The 23974-nt window shown below is 42.0% G+C and overlaps 1 protein-coding gene across 2 annotated transcripts in view; it reads left to right on the top strand.

The window, feature by feature from the left end:
- EIF5B (eukaryotic translation initiation factor 5B) overlaps window positions 1-23974 on the top strand; it is a 70058-nt gene that overhangs the window by 25046 nt on the left and 21038 nt on the right. For both annotated transcript variants that reach the window (XM_030570467.1, XM_030570471.1), the window contains exons 8-12: window positions 3283-3366; window positions 9286-9372; window positions 15008-15303; window positions 16740-16847; window positions 20575-20685. In XM_030570467.1, the coding sequence (XP_030426327.1) occupies window positions 3283-3366; window positions 9286-9372; window positions 15008-15303; window positions 16740-16847; window positions 20575-20685 (686 nt within the window). The remainder of the gene's footprint in view (window positions 1-3282; window positions 3367-9285; window positions 9373-15007; window positions 15304-16739; window positions 16848-20574; window positions 20686-23974) is intronic.

The raw sequence follows: 23974 nt of genomic DNA, 5'->3' as shown, positions 1-23974 counted from the left end.
AATCGTGGCTCCTACTGGCCGTGGTTCACTGCTCCAGGGCCATGGGAGCTGCTGGAAGTGGTGTGGGCCGAGGGATGTACTGGCAGCCGCTTCCAGCAGCTCCCATTGGCCTGGAGCAGCGAACTGCGGCCCGTGGGAGCCGCGATTGGCCGGACCTGCAGATGCGGCAGGTAAACAAACTGGCCCAGCTCTCTAGGGGCTTTCCCTACACAAGCGGCGTCCCAAGTTTGGGAAACACTGCTCTTAATCATTGATTCTAATACAGTTTCGTTTTCTTGTTCACTAACAATATTGGTAACAAAAAGGTGTATTGCAAAGCCAAAAAAGGCTTTTGTCCTCCAATCTTATTTAATCTTTTTATTACTGACCTTGGCACAAAAAGTGGGAGTGTGCTAATAAAGTTTGCAGATGACACAAAGCTGGGAGGTTTTGCCAATACAGAGAAGGACCGGGATATCATACGGGAAGATCTGGATGACCTTGTAAACTGGAATAATAGTAATAGGATGAAATTTAATATTGAAAAGTGCAAGGTCATGCATTTAGAGATTAACAACGAGAATTTTTGTTATAAGCTGGGGACTCTTCAGTTAGAAGTAACAGAGGAGGAGAAGGACCTCAGAGTATTGGTTGATCATAGGATGACTATGAGCTGCCAATGTGATATGGCCGTGAAAAAAGCTAATGCTGTCTTGGGATGCATCAGGCGAGGTATTTCCAGTAAGGAGATGTTAGTACTGTTATACAAGGCACTGGTGAGACCTCATCTGGAATACTGTGTGCAGTTCTGGTCTCCCATGTTTAAGAAGGATGAATTCAAACTGAAACAGGCACAGAGAAGGGCTACTAGGATGATCCGAGGAATGGAAAACTTCTCTTATGAAAGGAGACTCAAAGAGTTTGGCTTGTTTAGCCTAACCAAAAGAATGCTGAGGGGAGATATGATTGCTCTTCATAAATATATCAGAGGGATAAGTACTGGGGAGGAGACAGGAATTATTTAAGCTTAGTACCAATGTGGACACAAGAACAAATGGTTATAAACTGACCATTAGGAAGTTTAGACTTGAAACTAGAGGAAGGTTTCTAACCATCAGAGGAGTGAAGTTCTGGAATGGCCTTCCAAGGGGAGCAGTGGGGGCAAAAGACATATCTGGCTTTAAGACTAAGCTTGATATGTTTATGGAGGGGTTGGTATTATGGGATAGCCTAATTTTGACAATTAATTCATCTTTGACTATTAGAGGTAAATAAGCCCAATGGTCTGTGATGGGATGTTAGATGGGGTGGGATCTGAGTTACTACAGAGAATTCTTTCCTTGGTGTCTGGCTGGTCAGTCTTGCCCACATGCTCAGGGTTTAGCTGATGGCCATATTTGGGGCCAGTAAGGAATTTTCCTCCAGGGCAGGTTGGCAGAGGCCTTGGGGGTTTCTCGCCTTCCTCTGCAGCATGGGGTCACTTGCAGGAGGATTCTTTGCACCTTAAAGTCTTTAACGATTTGAGGACTTCATTGGCTCAGATATAGGTTAGGGTTTTTTTGCTGGAATGGGTGGGTGAGATTCTGCGGCCTGCGTTGTGCAGGAGGTCGGACTATACGATCATATTGGACTCTTCTAACCTTAGTCTGTGAGACTATATACATCATGAAGGATCAGTAACATGAGGGATTATAGTATTCTAAACTTACTGATATTTCTGAAGTGAAAAAGCAGTAAAGCTTTATCCTAAAGAAATAAGAGACCATTGATTTATTTTTGTGCCTTTTTATCAATGAACCTGTAAAGTGTGCCAGGTTACTGATTCAGAAGAAAATCTTTTTTGCATTCTGAAAACTGGCAAATGCTAACTTTTTTTTTAAATCTGTCTTAGATCTAGTTATTTGTATAATATTAGAACTTTTGAGCACATAAAACATAACTTTTTCAGTACAAACTTGAGAAATGTTTTCCTTGAATAAAGGAAGTTAATGTGCTCTGTAGCATGTGTCACTCCTTTGGCACTCTGCTCAAAATGGCACTTTCATTGTGGTCCATGGATGGGGGCTGCAAAGTTATTGCCGTGCACTTCCTTTGATCCCTAATGATCATCCACTGATGACCATGGAAGATTTGCACGAAGATTGAGCATAGCACGTGGCTTTAAAAAAAACAAACCAACAACCACCTTCACCCTCCCCCCATATAACTGTATAATCTTCAGTTAATAAAACTACTGTCCTGTAGGAGAAAATAATGCAATTCTTGGTTAGGACCAGCACTCTTTGCCATTTCCACATGCAGGTTGCACCTTATGATTTTCAAGCACAATTACAATAATTGTGTTTGCAGATTATGGACACAGTTGTGTACTTAAGTAGTCTATAAATCTGATTCGTATCATTAGGTTTAAGGGAGAACACCCTATTGAAGGTAAAAGGGGATTGATGACCTCTGTGAGCTTTTTCAAAGACAATGCTGTATCAGTTGTACTTTTTTCTTTTTTAACACAATCTTTCCGACTCATTGATAGAAACTTTCATCTTCCATAAAATAAATATAATGAGGGTGGGTACTCGCATTCTGAAATATTGGAGTCTGTCAGAGCAGCTGGATGTAGATATCTAATGGATTGCATGTAGCTAAGTGGTTGATATTCCTGCTTGACCGTTCCCCTGTGGTTACGATTGTTACTGATTTTTCAGCATATCAATTATATGCCAAAAAAGAGTTTTAAGTGAAATATAGACACACCTATAACATCTTAAAACGTTCTTTTTTTAATCATGCTGAACTCTAACTAGCTATTTTCCTTTGTGAGAAGGATAGTGCTTTGATAATTAAGAAAGTAATCATCAATTTAAATTACTTTTTAGCAATTTATTTTCTCCTTTTTTGGTTGGGGAATGGAGAGAGGTCTGATAACTTATTTGTATTATCACATCTTATTGTATGTTTCTGACAGTGCAGGGAACTTTGAGATGAATCTTGACTTTTTTGAATGGGTGGTAATCCTGTTTAGCCAATAATTGACCCAACCTTTGTCCATTTTCAAGCCTGTTTATGTTTGAGAATTCATAGCTTTGGGAGCTGTTTGTTTAACCTTCTGTTTTTAGATCAACAAGTTTATGCATTTTGGTTAGATCTTCCTAAAATATAATGGTGATTCTGTTTTCTTGGTAATAGTTTGGCTTTAAAATGATATACAGTGGTAAAATGTATCTAACCAACTTGATAGTATCTCTCTAGGCATTTATTCTCAGAGGTAATATAGCAATGATTTTGTTTATTTCCTTGCAATCTCAGAAACCATGGAGGTGACCTCTCCAATGGAAGAAGTTGTCGAACCAGTTACACCAGTACAAGAAGAGATTCCTCTTTCAGAACCAGGTTGGTAGTAATATTAAACAATCAACTAAAACCATTAATAAAGCATATGTTGCCTGACATAGTAATTTAAAATATTCTCAATTAGAAATTTCAGAAACCTTTCACCTGCACTACTGGGAGAGTTGGAGCCAGAGAAGTTTTTTTTTTTGGTTTTTATTGGTCCTCTCATGGTCAGGAGGACTAGGTTCCACAGGATTTATTTTCACAAATGCTGAGCAGTTTATATGGATTGGCTTGAGGAACTGAACAGGTGTAGGGCAGAAATTTACTCCACTAGTGTGCAGAAAACAATGCTTTTAAGATGTGGCCTTTGTAATGGGAAGTATTAAACTCATGATTGTCCTTTACTAAGTGATCCACCTTAACGTTTTTGATGCGTAATAGAGTGAGGACAATAAAAAACCATGCTCTAAGCAGCTTGCTATGTTTTTTAAACTTGCTGCTGCAGCACATCCTGGTCCATAGTCTCTACTATGGAGGACCAGGAATTTTATAACAACTCCACAGCTCCCTTTTTTATAATAAAAAAGTTTAAAACTGAAATGATAAATCAATATGTGTATATACATACAATTGACAATAAATTCCAAATTCCTTAAAACTATTTATATTACTGTGTCCACTTATGAATTGCATTTTAGTAGTCCTGAGGATTATTCTAAGGATCAAGTGTTTGAAAGAGTCTGATAAGTCTACCAGATCACGTTCTGTCATCTTTTGAGTTTGTGCATGGATTCCCCCCATGGAGGAGAGAGACATCCTGACAGAGTAACTGCAGGTCCCAGATCCTCTTGGTTGTGTTGGGAAATGTTGAAGATGAATCCAATACCTCTGGAGAAGTCTTTTTGGAATCTTCACCCTTTAGGATCTGAGAGTTTCTCACAAGTTCTGAACAATTCCAAATATCAGGGAGTTTCTGAGCCAAACTTTTTTTCCCTGGTCTTTGTTCCCAGGTAGTTCTTTTCTGTGCCAAACATAAAAATTCAGCAGTAACAAAACTTTAATTTCTGCATCCCATTTTCAAAATTTCTTCAGATTGGGCCACTTAAGTTTAAGCTGCATTGGTGCCACAGGCAAAGGTGTCCTTAGTCATCTTCCCATCAGAAGTTCTACAGGAGAAAGTCCAGATGCAAGTTTTGTTGGCCAGCCAGGAGTGGTTTATATGGGTCCACTGATTTTTGCAGAAGTTGTTTTAACTGCTTTCTCCATCCCCCTGTTACTCTGAGGGGTAACATGGACTACTTGTATGATAATCAAAATCCAAGTCCTTATGCTAGGAAGGTTTCAGAGGTAAATTGAGGCCCATTATCAGACATGAGGACTTCAGGAACTCCATGTTTTGCAGATACTGATTTTAGTTTTTGGATGATCTGTGCTGATGAGGTCTATACAAGTACAGCCAAATCAATATATCTGGAGAAGGAATTTACTACAAAAATGTGTGTGTCTTTTTCCTGAAAAACAAATCTTTGGCTACCTGCTGCCATGGTCTGTCATATGTCTTTGTAGAGAGAAATGGTTCTGGTGTGGTGTTTTTTTTGTTTTTTTTTCCTTTTCGTTTTCCCCTTTTTATGTATCTCGCAGCCACCTACAAAGGTCTGAATTTGCTTATTCAGACCAGGTCTCTATACCGATTGTTTTGCTTGTGTCCTGCACTTGTTTATACCTTGTTCTCCCACATGGATTTTGGAGAGCATCCATTTCTGAAGTACCATAGTGCTAAGAATACTCTGTTCTTTCAGAAGCAGGCCATTGGCCATGTATGAAGGTCATTTACATCCTGCCAATGTGGTGTTGTCTGTGGGAAGTTGACTCCTTAAACCCCCACCCTCATCCGCACCCCCCAGTTTGGCAAGTCTCATCATTTAATTGTTCATCTCTGTTTGCTAAAATTGGCTGGCAGACGCTGGAATTTCTGCCAGAACAAGGTCAATGTAAACTTTGACATCTTTCTCTAAAGCTGTTTCTTCTTCTTCTTGGTGGCTGCTGTAGCCTACAGGATGGTTCAAGGTAAAAAATTTGGGGCCTAAATTACCCTAAACATCATTGTCAGCAGAGTATGAGAAATTGAAGTTGTTAGTGTAAGAAGTTGGAGACAGTGTGTTATGGGAAAGTAAGAGTTAGTAGAGACATGACCCAGGGTTATATTACTGTTATGTTTTGATGATAGTTGGCTTAATGTGTAAAGAGCCAGTAATAAGGTGGTAGAAATATGATTATGGTAAAAGGCAGTTTAATGTTAATTAGTAGTATAATGGAATATAAAAAGAGTAGTGTTGCTGAATTGCAGGAAAGCTCCAATTTTATATTATTTTAAAAAGGTCTCATTAGTTTCCAGGGTTGTAAGGCTATACTTCACTTTGTTATCAATAGATTGATCACCCCATTGATACACTTCGTCTTTGAAATTAAGTATAATTGTGATATTATGTAAGTAATAACTGCATGTCTATTTACTTAACTAATCACTTTTTTTCTTTTAATAAAGTTTGATTGTATCATTCAAAGTGACATCTAGTGGTCCTTTACTGAATAAATTTTCAGTAACTGACTTAGAAGCTTGAACCTCAAAACTAAATTGAGTTTTATTGCACCATTATCTTTAACAGCTTAATATTGGAAACATTTCAGCATAAAGATTACAAACGATTACACTGCTCAATTTGGGCTCTAGACAGAGCATATGCTGCAGCACTTTCCCTGGTATGTGGTCAGTGTTGGGGAAACAAATCTCATCAGCTGTTGTAGCTGAATCTGTGACTCAGAGGGGAGGTTAATCCTGTTGGTTTTGAACCCAATAATACCTCTAAGGGCTTGTGGGCTGTTTCCATGTTAACAGAGCCATTTGTGCTATGGACTCCATTGCTGTGCTGAGACAGGGCTTTACCTCCTTCTTGCTGTAGCTTTCATAGGTTTCTTCCCTGATTTTCCACTTTCCCCATTCACTCACCATTCTGACAGTCTGGGGCTCTCTTTTCTTTCCTTTCTCCTCCTGTAGAGAGAGAGAGTCACCGCATTCTGACACCATGTGGTGTGAAGACATAAACACAGAGCAGCAACTAGAGAACTTCCTCAGTGGGAAGTTCCTACGTTTATTAAGCTCCCCACTGCAATCCATCCTGGTCCTCTCTGCTAACTGTAGAGGATCAGGAGCTCTATGACCACTCCACAATAGATACATGTGCTCTAGAAATTCTTCCATCATGCCAGTATTCTCCCCAGTAGATCCACCTAAGTGTGCTGGCGTATTGAAACTGCTACTTTATTGCTTATGATTGTACAGAAACCTGAGCAGCTGTACTCTTCTGGGGAAAATATTTGTTTCTTATTAAGCCCCTGGCTCTTGAAAAGGAGGTTCAGGTTCAAACCAGTACATTTGTTTGAAACAGGGCTGGCACTGATGAAAAACTTTTTCAGCTTTGTGAGAGCTTGACTTAGTTTTTGGTGGGCATTATACATCTGGAATAGAGCAAATAAGAGTTTCAGATCAATTTTCTTCACTGCCCTCTCTCAATTGTAGACTGAGCTGTATCCCACTCACTATAAAAGATAAGGGGTGGCTGTGAGGACTCCAAGACTCTGAAATTTGCTTCTCCTCTTGGTTTGAAATAGCCCAAATTTGATGTATTCAGTGGTGTATACAGCTATGTCAGTTCTAAGAAATAACATCCTGGGACTGACATGGCTACATTACCTCATGAAAAAACAAAAAAAAACCCCAAATCCCACCTTGTCTTTCTAAAAGCCCAAATTTGGTGACCTTATGGACACTCTACAAAAAATATCTATTTAATAGGGTTTTTGGAAAGGGCTGAAAGTAAGCTTCCCATAATGATAAAAGGTGGGAAGGAATCACTATAGGTATATGTTTGTCTGATTTCTTGTTGGAATGGTGATTTTAATATTGCTGGGGTCTTGTTGTTTTGTATAACTAATGTCTTAAGGTGTATAGAGCTTTGAATAATCATCTCTTCTTTTACCATTTTAAATCTAAATAGGCATATGACCCCCCCTCAAAAAAACAAACCAAAAAAACCAGTCCTCAAAAACCCACAGCTCACCATGGGACCAAAATCTTCTTTTGCACCTCTCTTTACTCCTGAGGGCATTCTGTGCCAAAAAATTAAAAATTCTGTGCACAATATTTTAAAATTCTGCAAGTTTTATTTGTTAACAAACAAATGCAGAGGCTCCAGCATGGCAGTGGGGAGCACAGGCCACTTTCAGCACAAAGGTGGGAGGTCACCCTGCAGCCCCCCCCACGACATCTTCCAAAACCCCCACCCCGGGACAATGACTCAGTGGTGAGGCTGCACCCAACCCTGATACAGCACAAGGCCTGGGCTTGCCCCAGAAACACCTTGGGACCATGCCCCTCTGCACCAGGCACACCAAGTGTAGGGCAGGCAGGCTCGGGCAGGCAGGCTCAGCCAGGCAGGATCCAAGTCTGGAGGGGCTCAGTGGGGGGGTAGGGGAGGGGTCCAGGTGTGGGGAGGGAGAACTCTTTGTGCATGCAGCTCAGTGAGGGGTCTAGGGGTGGGGAGATCTGGATGCACAGAGGGTTGGGGGGGTGGTTCCAGGTGCAGGGGTAATGGGACTCTTCAGGAGCTTCCAGGTGAAGGTGTTTGGGTCTCAGTGGAGGGGTCTGGGTGTGGGGGTCTCAGCAGTGAGTGTGGGTTCTGGGGAAGTGAGACTTGGTGGGGTGGGAGTCTGGGTGCAGCTAGTTGGGGGTTAGTGGCATGGGGGTCTGGATGTGGAGGCTCAGGGTGGTGCAGGGGGTGGGGGTTTGAATGCAGGGAGCTCAGTGGGGGGTCATCTGAGTGCAGGGGTGGGGGTCTGGAGGTAGGGGTTGAGGTTCGGTGGGGTGCGGTTCAGGTATGGAGGGCAAGGAGGGTTCTGGATGTATCTGGTGAGGCTTGGCAAGGGTGTCTGGATATGGAAGGTCCAGATGCATGGGGGTGGGTGGATAGGGGAGCAAAGGGTCTCTCCCCTCACAGCTGAGGAGCGATGTTGGGAGCATGCTGAGCTTCCTGGGCATGGGTCTGACATAGCCCCAGCAACTCCTTGCAGGGGAAGAGGAAGTCCCATCCTCTCCTGTCTCCAGCTCGGACTAGTAGCTGATCCCAGCTCAGGATAGGAGCCACTGGCTGTGGTGTCCCTAGCCCTGTGGTGATTTACCTCTCTGCTGGCTGCTCTGGGTGCCTGAAACGATGTACCTGCACTGCTAGGGAGTGGTATATAACTGCTTTTGCAGCTTCCCTTTGCTTCCCTGACAGCCATTTTTCTGTGGGGAAGCAAAGAAATCTGCGGGGGGCATGGATTCTGTGCACGTGCAGTGGCACAGAATTCCCCCAGGAATATCTCTTACCTGTTGATAAGTATTAATTGGGGACTTTTCTATTAAGGACACGTGGCTCTTGACACATGTGCATGTGATACAGCAGCCAAATACTAGACTAACAAAGAAATCTTGTCCAAAGAGCAGAGGCTTTTAGAGATGAGTCCTTTGAGATGTAAGTAAGCTTTGTTGAATAGATAAGGACTATGACAAACTCATTAGTAGGATGGATCTGTTACTCAGAATGCTGGATTGTATGATCTCACAAAAGGAGAGTGGATTTATTTCTTGGAGGCATAATATGTTACTGAGGACTACTACATAGACTAGCATGTCTTATTGTCTGTATTTTTTTTCCCCTTTAACCCATAATGAAGTCTCTGGGGAGCTCAGCAACACTAGAAGCTGAGAATTCTAGAGCTACTCTGTAATGCTAGTTTTGTGAGCTTAAGAGTTAGTTGCCACAAGAAAAACGTTTCTCAAAATTTTCATTTTGGTCATCTGCTGGTATTTCTTGCACTTTTATATAACATGGATATTGTAATCCTGTGAAGACGTATTCATATATGGAATTCTTTCAGTTTCAGAAGAAAAGGAGGAAGAAGAAATGGCAGATGCAGGTTTGGATGACTGGGAAGCGATGGTCAGTGATGAAGAGAGAGAAAAAGGTGGGTGTGAGAAAGTAAATAGAGGTCTAGTAGTATTTTGATATCCAGGACAAGTTTAACATTGTTAGTTAACAGTATATGCTGATTATTATGACCACATCAGATCCATCTACCTGTCTCTAGTTAGAGAATTGTCACAACCCCCACCCGCACCCCCCCACCGCGAGAAAAGGAGAAGAAAGATAAAGCAACTGTGATAGGGTGTGAGTTTAAGATTTTTATCGTGATTGACAACTTTTAGAAATTATTCAAAATCCTGTCCACTGAGTGTCTTTGTTGGTGTGTGTATGTTTGCAGTGGTGGTGGTGAGGGGATTTAGGTTTAGATTCACAACATGATTTAGATGTGGGGACACTGATTGTCTTTGCGCCTGGGAAATAACTGTGATTCACAAACCCTGAGTGACTTTGGGGCCTAGGCTCCCTGTACAATGAATAGGGAGAGACAGGTACCTCACAATGGGATTCACAATGGGATTCACAAAAGCTTGGTGGCTCCTTGCCTGAGGTACCCAGTGGGAGATGCCAAGCTTAGGGGTGTATACTAAGCCTTGCCCCCTCTCAGAGAGAGGTCCTAAGTCCAGGCTTCGGGGAGATGCCTCCCTGTGCTTGGGATTTTCAGCTGCAAACCCTCTCTTTTTGTTAGGCACTTAAACTATTTTTCGCAAGAAGGCCAGGCATGGGAGAGGAGGAGGATGACCTCCTTCAGAACTTCTAGCTAGTGGCTAGTGTGCTCACCTGGGGCATGATATACCCTCAGTTCAAGCTCCCCTTCTGCCTGAACAGGAGAAGGGATTTGAACTGGTATCTAACACTTCTTAGGTTAGTGAGTGCTTTTACCACTGAGCTATGGGATTCTGATGCGGGGCTCCCTCAGTCTCCTATTGAAGCTGTTCCACTATAGATAAATAATGAAAGAATCATGTCTGTGTTGCTCAGCCCTGTAGCATTGCTCACTTGTTTCCCATCTAGAAGGAAGGATTCTGCCAAATACAGAATTCTCCCCACTTACTTACCTTTTCACGAGTGTAGAGTACATATTCCCAGGAACCTACATTGGGCCTGTGTACTTTAATGGAAGTAGCTGTCTTGAGCTCCCACTGAGAATAGCTATGAAGTGGCTGGCTTGGTGCTTTGAACTGGTATATTTGTGGATAGTCAGCAGGATAGCAACAAGCTGTTCACATATTGCCTGGGCAGCTGGAGAGGTGATGTATGCAGCAATCATTGAGTTGCCTTCAGCTGCCCAGTCCTTGGGATATTGGCAGAGGCTAAATACTTGGGAACAGTTCCCAGCATCCAAAGCAGTCCTAGTCAAACCATGACTGTTAATTCTTGTTTTCTCTTGGGGGATGTGGCACCCCTTGGCAACAAGCTGTGGGACCCTCTTCAAAGCCACATCTGTTGTGGGTGGGGTAGGTTGGGTGTTTGTGCCCGTTTGTGATGATGATATTTACCATCGGAGGGCACAAAGGGAGCATAGCCCGAGCCATCTCAGTTCTATCACTGCAGAGAGCAGAAGGGGAGCCTCTGCCTCTCAGCCATGATACCGAAATCCTTAGGTTTAGCCCCTAAAGATGTGGTCTAGCAGTAAGAGTCGTACCGCATAACAGGCAGGCATCCTTGTGGTACTGGACTGTTTGTTTGCATTTCCAGTCCCAAGGTCTCGTTAGTCTCTCTGAAAGTCCACTTTACTGCTTTCTTAGCCAATCACCAGCCAGTGGAAGGAAAAATATATTCCCATCCTACGGTGGCCAGATTTTTAAAGGATTTACATTTCCACAGCAAGAGAAACATTCACATTCCTTGGATTTAAATTTAGTGCTCACCAAGTTTGGGGGGAGGTCTCCCTTTGAATCTCTCAGGGATGTTCCCTTAGAAAAGGTATCTTTGAAAACAGCATTCTTTAGAGCAACCACATCAGTGAGAAGAGTTGATGAGCTCTAAACTCTAGTGATGATTCCTCCCTGTGCAGTAGTAGCCAAAGAAAGTGGTGCTTAGACCTCACAATAGCTTCCTATCTTAAATGGTATCTGGCTTCCATCTTAACCAATATATTTTCCTCTTGTGTTCTTAGACCAGTGATACTCAGACCTCAGAGGTTCAGGAGCCAAATTAGCAATCAGCATTACCCAAAAGAGCCACAGTAGTGTGAATTCATTGTTTCATTGACTATAGTAATATATATTAATATTTAAACAGTATGACAAGGAAAATATTTAGGTTTGCAAATGACTGACAAAGTATTACTATTTTATCAAGTACAGTTGGCTAATAACATAGTAAAAGCATCTTGATTGGTTAATAACATAGTCTGGTTAATAGTTAAATCACAGTGGTTTGATATCGTGTGCTGCCAAGAGCCACAGGAGACACATTAAAGAGTTTTTTTTGTGACTCATGAGACGACCGTATGCCCACCCAGGGGAAATAAATTGTCATACTTTATAGGAAAAAAGAGCCCTTTTGTTTTTACCTCAAGAAAACAAAACCCATTAGACAGGCATGCAGGTAAAGCTGTCAGGGAGAGCCTGTCTCTACACAGATTATCTGAGTTTTATATAGAACTCGAAGGACCAGTTTCTTACAGGGTTGAGGACTTAGGGCATGGCTACACTTGCAGTTGTAGAGCACTGGGAGTTAAACCAACCTTCAGACACCACAGCAGGGAAAACGCTGCCGAGTGTTTACAGTCTCAGCTGGAAGTGCACTGGCATGGCCACATTAGCAGGCCTTGCATGATGGGATTGCTACCACAATGCACTGCTGTCTTGTGGCGTTGCAAGTGGCTGCAGTGTGCTGTTCAAATGTGGGGGGTGGGGTGGAGTGTGACAGGAAGTGTGTTATATGTATGTGGAGGGGGAGAGAGTGGGTTTTTGGGGGGCTGATCAGCTGGTCAGCATGCTGTCTTGTAAGTTCAGACAGCAGCAGACCTCCCCTCGCCCCCCGCCTCTCTCTCTCTCACTCAAAGCAAGCAGCATTCCTTTGTCCTGGATCAGATGAGCAGCTGGCAGTCAGAAACCAACTTTGAAAGGGCATATCTGCATTCCTACAGTGAGTTCAAAACAATGACAAGAATGGCCACTTGATTTAAGGGGAATATGGGACATTTCCGGAGGTCAATCAGAGCGCAGTAATGCAGCACCTTGTTCACACTGACCCTGGGGCACTCCAGCAAGGGCGCAGCAAACGTTATTCCACTTGCCGAGGTGGAGCACCAGCAGCACTGTACCCACAGAGTCAGAGCGCTCTACCTGCCTTGCCAGTGTGATGGGCTGCTTCGTTGCTCTGTAACTCGCAAGTGTAGCCAAGCTCTTACTTGACTAGAGACACAGCAGCTTGTGTGGAATATGTTAAGCACAACTCACTAGTGGAGTTATGTAGAGCAATGGGAAGTTTGGTGTGTCCCACTTCCAAGCACTGCTCTTTATACTTATATCATGATCCAGTGCTCTGTTTGGGAGAATGGTTCAACCGTGCATAGCTTGGGATAAACGCCTCATCCAGATTCCTCCTGGGCAGTACTATTAGCTAGTCTTCCATGAGTAGGAAAGCTCAGAGGACCCTGAAGAAAGAGCAGCTGTTACTAGCAAGCAACCTCTAAGTCTTCTCTATGTATCCACATTTCCTGCCTATCACCACCTCTGTCTGAGATTTCTTTGTGTACTTAGGACTCTGGTTTAAGAGACGGCACTAAGAGGGTTAGGGGTGCACTCCCTTATACAGCCTCAGACTTTAAATGTCAGTGTCACAAGAGTGCACTTGCACACCCCTCCAGCAGACACAGCTTTGAAGAGAGCTCTGTAATTCATCTCCAAGGGGAGAGTGTCATATTCCACAAGTATGAATACACATAGGCGTCTTTTAAAGAAATTGTAACTGGTAAGAAACCTCCCTTTACTGGGGCATTCTACTGGAAAATGTACATTTTCTTTAAACTATCTTTAAAATGTCTTACAGTCTTGACAATGTTTGTAAAGATTTAGTCACTTCTGGCACTAATTACAAATTCCTTGAATTATAGAAACTTTCAAAAGTATCTTTCTAATGAAAAATGGATTGACTCCAAATTGAACTTGCTAGATTTGGAGTGTTAGTTCTTTACTCCTAAGGGCATTCTGCACCAATAAATTTAAAAATTCTGCACACAGTATTTTAAGATTCCGGAAGATTTATTTGTCAAATAAATGTGGCGACTCCAGCATGGTATTGGGGAGCACAGGCCATGGCTGCACAGAGGTGGGAGATCACTGTGCAACTCTGACCCAGGACACAGACTCAGCTGTGAGGCTGCACCGAACCCTGACACAGTGCAAGGATCAGGCCTGCTCCAGAAACACCCCAGGGCCCTGCTCCTCTGTGCCAGGTGCACCAGGTGTGGACAGGCAGGCTCAGCAAGGAAGGATCCTAGTGTGGGGGGATCCAGGTGTGACTTGAGAGGGTTCTGTGTGGGGCAGTCTGGGTGCGGGTGTTTCAGTGGGGGATCTGGGTGCAGGAGGGATCTGGCTGCACAGGGGCTTGTTAGGGGATTCTGGTGTAACGGTAATGGCTCTGCAGAAGGATCCAGGTGAAGGTGGTTGAGGCTCAGCGGGGGGTGTGTGGTGGGGAATAGAGCTGGGTATGGGGGGGCTCAGTGGGGAGTGCATATGCTGGGTGAGGGGGGCTCAATGGGGTGTGGATTCAAGTGCAGCTGGTTGGGACTTGATGGGGTGGGGATCTGGGTATAGGAGGCTTGATGGGGTTGGGGCTGATCTCGGGGGAGGGAGGGGTGTTTTGAATGCGAGAGGGTTGCTCTGGGTATGAGGGGGTCTGGATGCATGGGGGTTGGGTGGATGGGGGAGCAGTTCCCTCTACAAGGATCTCTCTCTCTGTGTCTGAGGAACAATGGGAGCAGGAAACGGGGGAGGGGCAGTTTGCAGAGCTTCCTGTAGCTGGGGGAGAAATCTGGGGGTGGTCTGACCCAGATACCATGCAGGGGAAGAGGAAGTCACATCCTGCCCAGACAGAACTAGCAGCTGAGCCCGATGCAGGGTAGGAGCCACTGGTCTTCCCCAGTCCTGTCTTCTGCCCCTCAGTGACTTACCTCTCTCCCAACTGTCCAGGGCACTCAAAACATACTGCTGGGGAGGGTCACGTGAGCGCTCTTGAGGCTTCCCTTTGCTTCCCCGTCAAAGTCATTTTTCCACAGGGAAGCAAAGAAATCTGTAGGGGACATAAATTCTACACATGTGCAGTGATGCAGAATTCCCCCAGGAGTAGTTCTTGCCTGCATTGACTGTATTTGAATTTAAAAGTGAAGTGTGTGGTGTGTAATTGATTTGAGACATCTTATTACTCCAGGTATTTGAAAAAGGACTCGTTAGGTCAGCAGGGATCATTCTTGGTGGGTGCACTGAGTGTATTGCAGTGCTTTGTTTTGATTTTTCACGTATGCTGCTTTGACTGGCTCTAAATTTAGAAGTTTATTCCCATACTTAATGCAGCTGAATTATTCCTTCACACAGATAAACCAAAATTAGTCCATGTACTGTTTATACAATGAATCCTGATCTCGGTTACTACTTCTCTTTTATGGTGGTTTTTGGGGATGTCATCTTGACAGAGTATTTTACTTCAGTTTTCTCTCCTCTTGCCAGAAGTAAAACCTGTCCACATTGAAGTCAAGGAACACAATGAAGTGGAAGAGGAAGATGAGGAAGAGGATGATGATGAGGAGGAAGAGAGTGAAGAGTCTGAAGATGGAGAAAGTGAGGGAAGTGAAGATGAAGATGAAAAGACTTCAGATGAGAGAGAAGCAGAGTCTCAAGCTGTTGGAAAACAATCGGTAGAGAGAAAGCCAAGCAAAGAAATAAGCTCCGATTCGGAATGTGATTCTGATGATGATCGTACAAAAGAAGATATTCTTTATGACAAAGCTAAGCGGAGAATTGAGGTATCTAGACGCAGCTTTGTCTTGAGAAGCTTATCTGTGTGGCATGAAAAATCTTGGGGATTTTAGTGGATGTTCAACCATACTTGTCTAAATTACTTTAGCAGTTATGACACAGTATTATTTTTAATCTATGAGTGGGCATCGTAATATCTTTTATAGGACCGCTTCTGTTGGTGAAACAGACAAGCTTTTGAGCTTACACAGAGTTATTTTTCAGGTCTGTATAAGCGCGAAAGCGTCTCTCTTTCACCAACAGAAGTTGGTCCTGTAAAAGACATTACCTAGCCCGCCTTGTCTCGCTAATATCCTGAGACAGACATGGCTACAACACTACTGCAAACAATATATTAGTGCATGTGTCCATAGCTGTCTGCAATGAACTGATTGTCAGTGCTCTACAGACTTAACAATAATTTTTATGCAGAAAGTTAAGATTTTCAACAGTACTTAATACAGCTTCTTTTTTATGAATGCATTTAGACACTTAGATCTATCTTGACTTAAAACCACAGTACAGAGGTTGTATGAGCTAACTGCAAGGAGTAGAACTTCCTTCTATAAGGCTCAAAGGTATCCTTTTTTCAGAGGAAAGCTTCCTTGAAGGGTGGAAGAGTGTGGCGTCACTGCCCACTCCATCCTTTGTAAATGCTATTAGAATTTCAGTGAAGCATTTCTGTGCTATTAGTTTTTTTTCAATTACTGACATTTTGCATTGGCTCTTTTTCCCCCTCCTTCGGCATACTGCACAATAGATTTTAGAAACTCTAACTTTCATTAATGCATGCCTAGGAATTGGTGTCAACTGGTAAGGAAATTTTGAAATGTATGCATAGTAAAACACACTACAAGCACTATTACCTGTCCCAAAACACACCTTTGCTATACATCCCTAACAAACCCATACTTTAGCAGATGAAAGAAGTAAGAATAATTAGTAGGATAACTTGAAACTAATAACATTCTCAGTTCGCAATTTAAAAAGGAACAATCTGATGATAGCCATCTAACTGAAACAGTTTGAGTCAATTTAATTAGACCTGGATTTCCAAGATGCTAACCTTTAATTCTGATCTTTAAACTGCGCCAAAAAGCTGGGCAAAAGGCCGAGCTAGCCTTATTGCAAGTCTCAGAACCTCAAATGTTCTGCTTGGAGATAAACAGTCTAGCCCAACATGTATTGAATCCAGTAATGCAAATTGTGCTTGGACTAGAAAAAATTCTGTCCACATAATCTGCATAACCTGCCCTACCCTCCCTGGAGATTGAATTGTAATGGAAGTATTGTATTTAGGAAGCCTTGGAGAGGGAGTGCAAAAACACTGCCAGCTTTTTCGTAAGGTGCTGCTGGAAACATTATGTAATTCTCCACTTTGTTTTTTGTAATACCTTAAATATTAATCTCTAGTTTTGAATGTCTTATTTTATTCTCCTATTAGAAACGACGTATTGAAAATAACAAAAATGTAAACACTGAAAAGCTGAGAGCACCAGTTATCTGTGTACTTGGGCACGTAGATACAGGAAAGACCAAAATTCTAGATAAGGTAAGATGCAGAGTGTGATGGATCTTCATTGTCAAGTTTCTGTAATAGCTGATTTCTCAATAGTATAATGTAACTGCTACTGCTTGAAATAATGTGTAGTAATCCTACAATGCAAGATAACTTTCCTAACCAAAAAAGTCCATATATGACATACTGGGAAAGGGATCTGTATAGACAGATTACCCCAGAGGAATGGGGTTTGCTCTGAAAGAGTACCAGCAGCCTCAATATAGAGCACAATAAAGGGAAAACTTATTTAAGATAATGTTTCAGCGGTACCTTATACCAGTCAAGATGAAAATTAGAAAATGTATGGAGATAAATGTTGGAAAAATTGTGGTGAAGAGGAGATTTTATGCCTTTATGTCCAGTCATTAGAGTGTACTGGGATGCTGTAATTCATAACCAAATATCACAAATTATTTGATATTTATTATCAGATGGTCCTTTCAGAATCTTGCTTGGGCTTCCTAGCAGAAATGGTCACACAAAACAAAGTGAAGAATTAATCTGTCATCTTCTAGTTAGCAGCTAGGCTTCTGATAGCCTTCCGTTGGAAAAAGAAAAGTAGTCCAACTAGGGAGGGAGGTTGGTGGTGATGGGAAAATTAATGTACCCAGTAAAACAGATAGCAGACAAATAGATATTTGGTTACCATTGATTTAATAGAGTACTTTCACCTGCAAAAAAAATTAGCCACCAGTTGATTTTTTTTTTTTTTTTTTTAGTATTAGCATTTGATGGACATGCCTGGTTTGTTAAATGTGTAATCAGAGATTCCACTCAGTTTAATAAAATCACAAGAAATGGCCTGTCATGATTATTGTAAATGTATTCATTCTATAATATGGTAACATCCTATTAAATAGGGAGCCCCGGATTACATTACTGAATAATGTTCCTCTAAACAAAAGCTTACTGTTGTAAATTTCAGAGACTATACAATAATCATTACATGGTTAGGCTTGATCCAAGAGGTGTATGTATCTGAATCGCTCAGTAATAGTGATCATAATGTAATTACATTTGGCATCTTTGCAGGGGGAAATGTCAAAGAAACCCCGCACAGTAGCATTTAACTTCAAAAAGGGGCACTTCACAAAAACAAGGAAACTAATTAAATGGAAATGAACAGTCAGAAGAGTGAAATGCCTGAAAGCTGTATGGGAAACAATTTAAAAACACCATAATAAAGGCTCAATCTAAATGCATACCCCCAAATAAAAAAATTAATAAAAAAAAAAGTATGAGAACCCCCAAAATGCCACTATGGCTAAATAACAGCGGCAAAAAGGCATTCTTTAAAAATGTAAAGTCAAATCCTACTGTAGAAAATTAAGGAGCGTAAACTTTGGCAAGTCAAGTGTGAAAATATAATTAGGCAGGGCAAAAAAATTTTAAGAGCGACTAGCAAAAGTCACAAAGACTGGCAGCAATTTATTAAGTACATCAGAAGTAGGAACCCTGCCGAACACCAGTAGGGCCACTAGATGATCACGGTGCTAAAGGTGCATTCAGAGAAGACAAAAGCCGTTGCAGAGAAGCTAAATGAATTCTTTGCATTGGTCTTCACTGCAGAGGATGTGAGGGAAGTTCCCATGTGTGAGCCATTCTTTTTATGTCACAGATCTGAGGCATTGTCCCAGATTGAGGTGTCAATAGAGGAGGTTTTGGAATAACAAATTGCTAAACAGTATTAAGTCACCAGACTCCAGATGGTATTCACCCAAAAGTTCTGAAGAATCTCACATATGAAACTGCAGAATTGTGGTATGTAAACCTATTGCTTTAATCAGCTTCTGTACCAGATTTCTTGGAGAGTAGCTAATGTACTATTGTTGTTTTTGTTGTTGTTTTTCTTAAAGGCTCCAGAGGTGATCCTGGCAATTGCAGGCCAGTAAGCCTAACTTCAGTACCAGGCAAATTGGTTGAAACTATAGTGAAGAACAGAATTGTCAGACACAAAGATGAACACAATATGTTGGGGAAGAGTCAACACAGCTTTTGTAAATGGGAATCATGCCTCACCAATCTTATTAGAAATCTGTAAGGGGGTCAACAAGCATGTGGCCAAGAGTGATCCAGTGGATATAGTGTACACCTCTATCCCGATATAACGTGACCAAATATAACATAAATTTTGATATAACGCAGTAAAGCAGTGCTCCGGGGGGTCGGGGCTGCGCACTCGGGCGGATCAAAGCAAGTTTGATGTAACACATGGTTTCACCTATAACATGGTAAGATTTTTTGGCTCCCGAGGACAGCGTTATATCAGGGTAGAGGTGTACTTGGACTTCCAGAGAGCCTTTGAAAAGGTCCCACACCAAAGGCTCTTAAACAGAGTAAGAGGTCATGGGCTAAGAGGGAAGATCCTCTCATGGATCAGTAATTTGTTAAAAGACAGGAAACAGAGTAGGAATAAGTGATCGTTTTTCCCAATGGAGAGATGTAAATAGCAGGTCCTCCAAGGAGCTGTACTGCGACCTGTGCTGTTCAGTGTATTCATAAATGATCTGGAAAAGGGGGTTAATAGTGAGGTCACAGAATTTGCAGACGAGATGCAAAATTACTCAAGATAGTTAACTCCAAAGCAGACTATGAAGAGTTTTTTATAAAGGGATCTCACAAAACTGGGTGATAGGACAACAAAATGGCAAAAGAAATTCAGTGCTGATAAGTGCAAAACAATGCACATGGGAAAAAATAATCCCCATTTTACATACTAAATAATGTGTTCTGAATTAGCTGTTACCGCTAAAGAGAGAGATTTTGGGGTAATCATGAATAGGTGTCTTAAAAACATCATCTAAATGTGCAGTGGCATTAAAAAAAGCAAACAATGTTAGGAACTGTTAGGAAAGGGATAGGTAATAAGACAGAATATAATCATGCCCCATATATAAATCCATGGTACCACCACACCTTCAGTACTATGTGCAGTTGTGGAAGCCCCATTTCAAAAAAGATATATTAGAATTGGAAAAGGTACAGCGAAGGGCAACAAAAATGATTAGGGATATGGAACAGCCTTCATATGAGGAGAAATTAAAAAGACTGGGACTGTTCAGTTTAGAAAAGAGATGTCTGAGGGAAGATATGATGATCTATAAAAACACGAATGTTGTGGGAAAAGTGAATAAGGAATTATTTTCCTCTTCACATCGCATAAGAACCAGAGGTCATGTGATGAAATTAATAGGCATCAGGTTTAAAACAAACATACGGAAGTACTTCTTCACAGTCAGCACATGGAACTTGTTTGTGAAGGCCAAAAAAAAAAAAAATTAGATAAGTTCATGGAGGATAGGTCCATCAATGGCTATTAGCCAAGGTGGTGAGAGATGCAACCTCATGGTCTGGGTGTCCCTAAGCCTCTGATAGCCAGAAGCTGGGAGTGGATGAGAGGATGTATCACTTGATGATTTCCTATTTTGTTCATTCCCTCTGAAGCGTCTGGCACTGGCCACTGTCAGAAGTCAAGATACTGGGCTAGATGGACCATATGCCTGACTCAGTACGGCCATCCTTATGTTCTTATGCTTCCTAAATAAAGACATAATTTAAATACATACATACACACACTCTCTCTTTCTCTGCAAAATAAATAGGAAATAATTAATGACACTTCCAAGATATGATTTTAAATTCCCTTCTATAAGCAGGTTCCTATTTCTATTGTTTTCTCTATGCATTCAGTACTCCCTTTATTGCTTTGGTTTTATAGCTCCGTCATACTCATGTACAAGATGGTGAAGCAGGTGGTATCACTCAGCAGATTGGAGCAACCAATGTTCCCCTGGAAGCCATTAATGAACAAGCTAAGATGGTGAAAAATGTAAGTAAACACACTTCAGAGACCTTAGATTGAGGTCCAAAAGTTTCATAAAGGAATCTGCTTGCTTACTAGATGTTGTGGTGGGATATTTTCTAACATTTTTTTCTGCTTTTGTGTATGTAAAAACCTAGTTGACATATTCGTTATTTGGATTGAATTTATTCTTCTCACTGTTTTTTAAAGATACTCTAATTTCTGAATCAGAGTAACAACATTGCCATAAAATTTATAATGACCATCTTTTTTTAAAAAAAAACCTTCTGTCATCTACTTCATTCTGGAAAGTGCATTTATGCATGTATATGTTGACTATATTGACAAAAATCTGACGTGGGTAGAAATTGGGAATACTCTTGGAAGTTAAAATATACTCAGATATTTTTATTACATTCCTTCAATGAGCTTTAAAATGGTTTCTGCTTAATTTCAGTGCATGCACTCACACGCTAAGTTTAACAACAGGCAACAAGCTTTACTTTTAAATTCACAGTATTAGAAAACTGATGTTGCCATTGAAGGTCACTTTCCAAGGGACATTAGTTTTCCCCATAAATGAAATATTGCAGTTTGATTTTATCTAGAAAACCACTCAGCCACCTGTTTTTTTTAATATTAAAAAATGCACTCCTAGTACATTTTATCCAATATGAAGAACAGTCATAAGTTGCAGGAGAGCTGTTCGTGAAATCTCCATCAGCAAATTAGAAAAGTTGTTTTATACAAAAATATTCTTGAAAGTGTTTAAACAATCTACTGGAACTTTGTTTCTCTGATGTGGGAAGTACTAGATGGTTGAGATGGCAAAAGCTGTCAGCTTGTTCCCTTTAGCTGGGTTTAATGCAGTAGAAATCCTAACTTCATCTGTCTTGTCAAAGCAATATCCCGGTTTCTAAAAAGCTGGAAGATTTGCTACATCAAATATAGTTTCTGAAAGTTTAGTTTTCCTTCAAGTTGTGTTCTTATGTGCCCTCCACTTCATGACTGGAGTTTGCATCAGCAGAGTCCTTTTCTGTGCCCTAGAGATCCTCTTTCTCTGCTATGAGCATATGTGGGGAAAGGGCAGACCCACCACAACTTGAGTTCCTGCTCAGCCACCTGTGGCTCGAGATGGAACATCAGTGTCCCTTAGCTAGCTATGTGGTTTGCCACCTCTTTTGCTTATTTTTCTTATTATTTTAGACAGTTCTTTTATTTCTTTTTCTGTTATTTAGCACATTTTGTGCTTTTTGGGAGGTTACCCTTTCTCTTTTTTTTTTGTTTTTGTTTTTCCAGTCTGGGCCTTTTTAACTAAGACCTTAAACCAAAGATTCAAGTAAGGGATTATGCCCAGAATCCTGGGCTTCCAACCCTATAAGACCTGTCACAGGCCTTTTTCCCCAACAGTGATGAACACTTGTGCTTGCCCCACCCCTCCCGCCACCCCCCCCCCAATCCACTTAAAATTTTTAAAAGTACATCTGAAAAACTGAGGGGACAAGATAAAACTCCTGTTGATGGAGTGTTCCCTGAGACCTGGGGGGTTGAAGTCACCTACTTGTGAATTGGATTCAGTTGCTCAGAGAGCCCGTGCAACTGAATCACTGCTGTTATGTTAAGCAAAGACCCGAGAGAGCCATAAAAAGCACCTAGACTTTTAAAAAAAGAGACCCTGTTCTGAGGAATAGGATAAGAGAAGTGGAAAGTTACCCTTTCGGTCTGAATCTTGGGAGACCTTGTGTCCTGACAAGGGTACCACTGTGGCCCCTGATTCATCATCAACTAGAAAACCATGCCATATACCGTGAAGCTGTCTGTTAAACTGCAGTGGCTTCTGAAGCACAATGACTCTAAGGTTAAGCCAAAAATGTCGTTGGTAGCATCTTCCCTAGCCAACAGAGAAGATTGTACTTTAGTACCATCTCCAGTATCACCCGATTGTGCTTGAGATCCTTATCTGGAGTACCCAGTACTGTCCAGGCTCCTTTTCCACAAGGATCTTTGGATCCTGGAAGAACGTGAGTCACTGTTGCTCAAGGGTATCAAGAGAGACCTTCTCTTGTACTGACTTGACCTACCATCTGGTATCAATGCAGTCACTGATTCCACACAAACCCGTTGGGGTTACTGAGAGGCATTTCTGATTGACACATTCTCTGTTACCGTCTCACTACCAACCAGATTCAACCTCCAGTTCCTGTGTGGTTATTTGATCCCCTCTGGTCACCCATACGCTCGACCGCCAGTACCAGCACCACTTGCCCCTCCAACGGATGTAGTAGATGACAGCTCATCTGATTATGAGGTGTCTATACAAGGCCCTTCTGTTTTCCCATTTCAGCCTTCCTCATGGCAGTGCAGCCTGATGAAGAACTGCATGAGCAAGCCTGGCAAGAACAAGCCTGGGATCATGTCCCCTTCCTTTGTGTCCCTTTTCAATGGGCTTATTGGTCCTTTATAGCAACTAGCTCTAGAGGGTCCCATCATGTAAGAGGACACGTCAAAAGCAACAACTGCTGTCCTAGGATCCTATTCCACAGGAGGAATTTGCAGATGAACAGGAGTCATGAAGAGAAGCAGCACCACCTTCCTCCCTGCTGGATAAGACTATTATGCTTCTGTGAGGTTCTGGGGTTGTCACCACCTGCTGTGTAACCCTGTGTGTCTCATAATGCTTTGCTGCTGTAACTCCCAACTTGGGCTCCTCACCAACAGCCAAACAGCATGCTGGTAACAAGGTGAATGTCTGTTTAGCTGCCAGCACGCTCCAGTCAACACTGTGGCTTCCACCAGCCTTGCTTGCCACTTGCAGGGTGACCTCAACACACTCCCAATCCCAGATTTTCCTCAAAAATGTGTGTTCTGCACTGTCCACTCTACTGGACAGTTCAGGTACTGGAAGTCAACTGACCCTGTAAGGAGTTAGTGTATACCACAATTTACTCCTTTAATTGGCATTACCAAACAATTCAGTTTAAACACAACACTGGATTAAATAAACGTGAGCCCACAAACCGCAGCAAGGGCTTGCCTCTAACTCCTGAGCTATATGGCAGTCTGCACGTTTGTGGCACTCTTAGCAGGACTACACTCCTAGTGTCTTTGAACCTGGCTCAGAATTGTCTACACCATGCACACTGAGTCCAAATGGGTGTCCGTACCTTGAAGAGTCCTCGATTCTCTAAATTGGTGGAAGGATCCACAAAAGATGTGTATGGGAGTTATGTTCTTGCATCCTCATCCCATGAGGATCATCACTACAGATGCCTCCCAATGATGTGCACTTTCAGAACTTCACAGCTCAGGACAAATG

This window comes from Gopherus evgoodei, chromosome 1, assembly GCF_007399415.2.
Source record: "Gopherus evgoodei ecotype Sinaloan lineage chromosome 1, rGopEvg1_v1.p, whole genome shotgun sequence".
Lineage (NCBI taxonomy): Eukaryota > Metazoa > Chordata > Testudines > Testudinidae > Gopherus > Gopherus evgoodei.
Note: the sequence above shows the minus strand (reverse complement) of the source record. Positions and strands in the feature narration are given on the sequence as shown.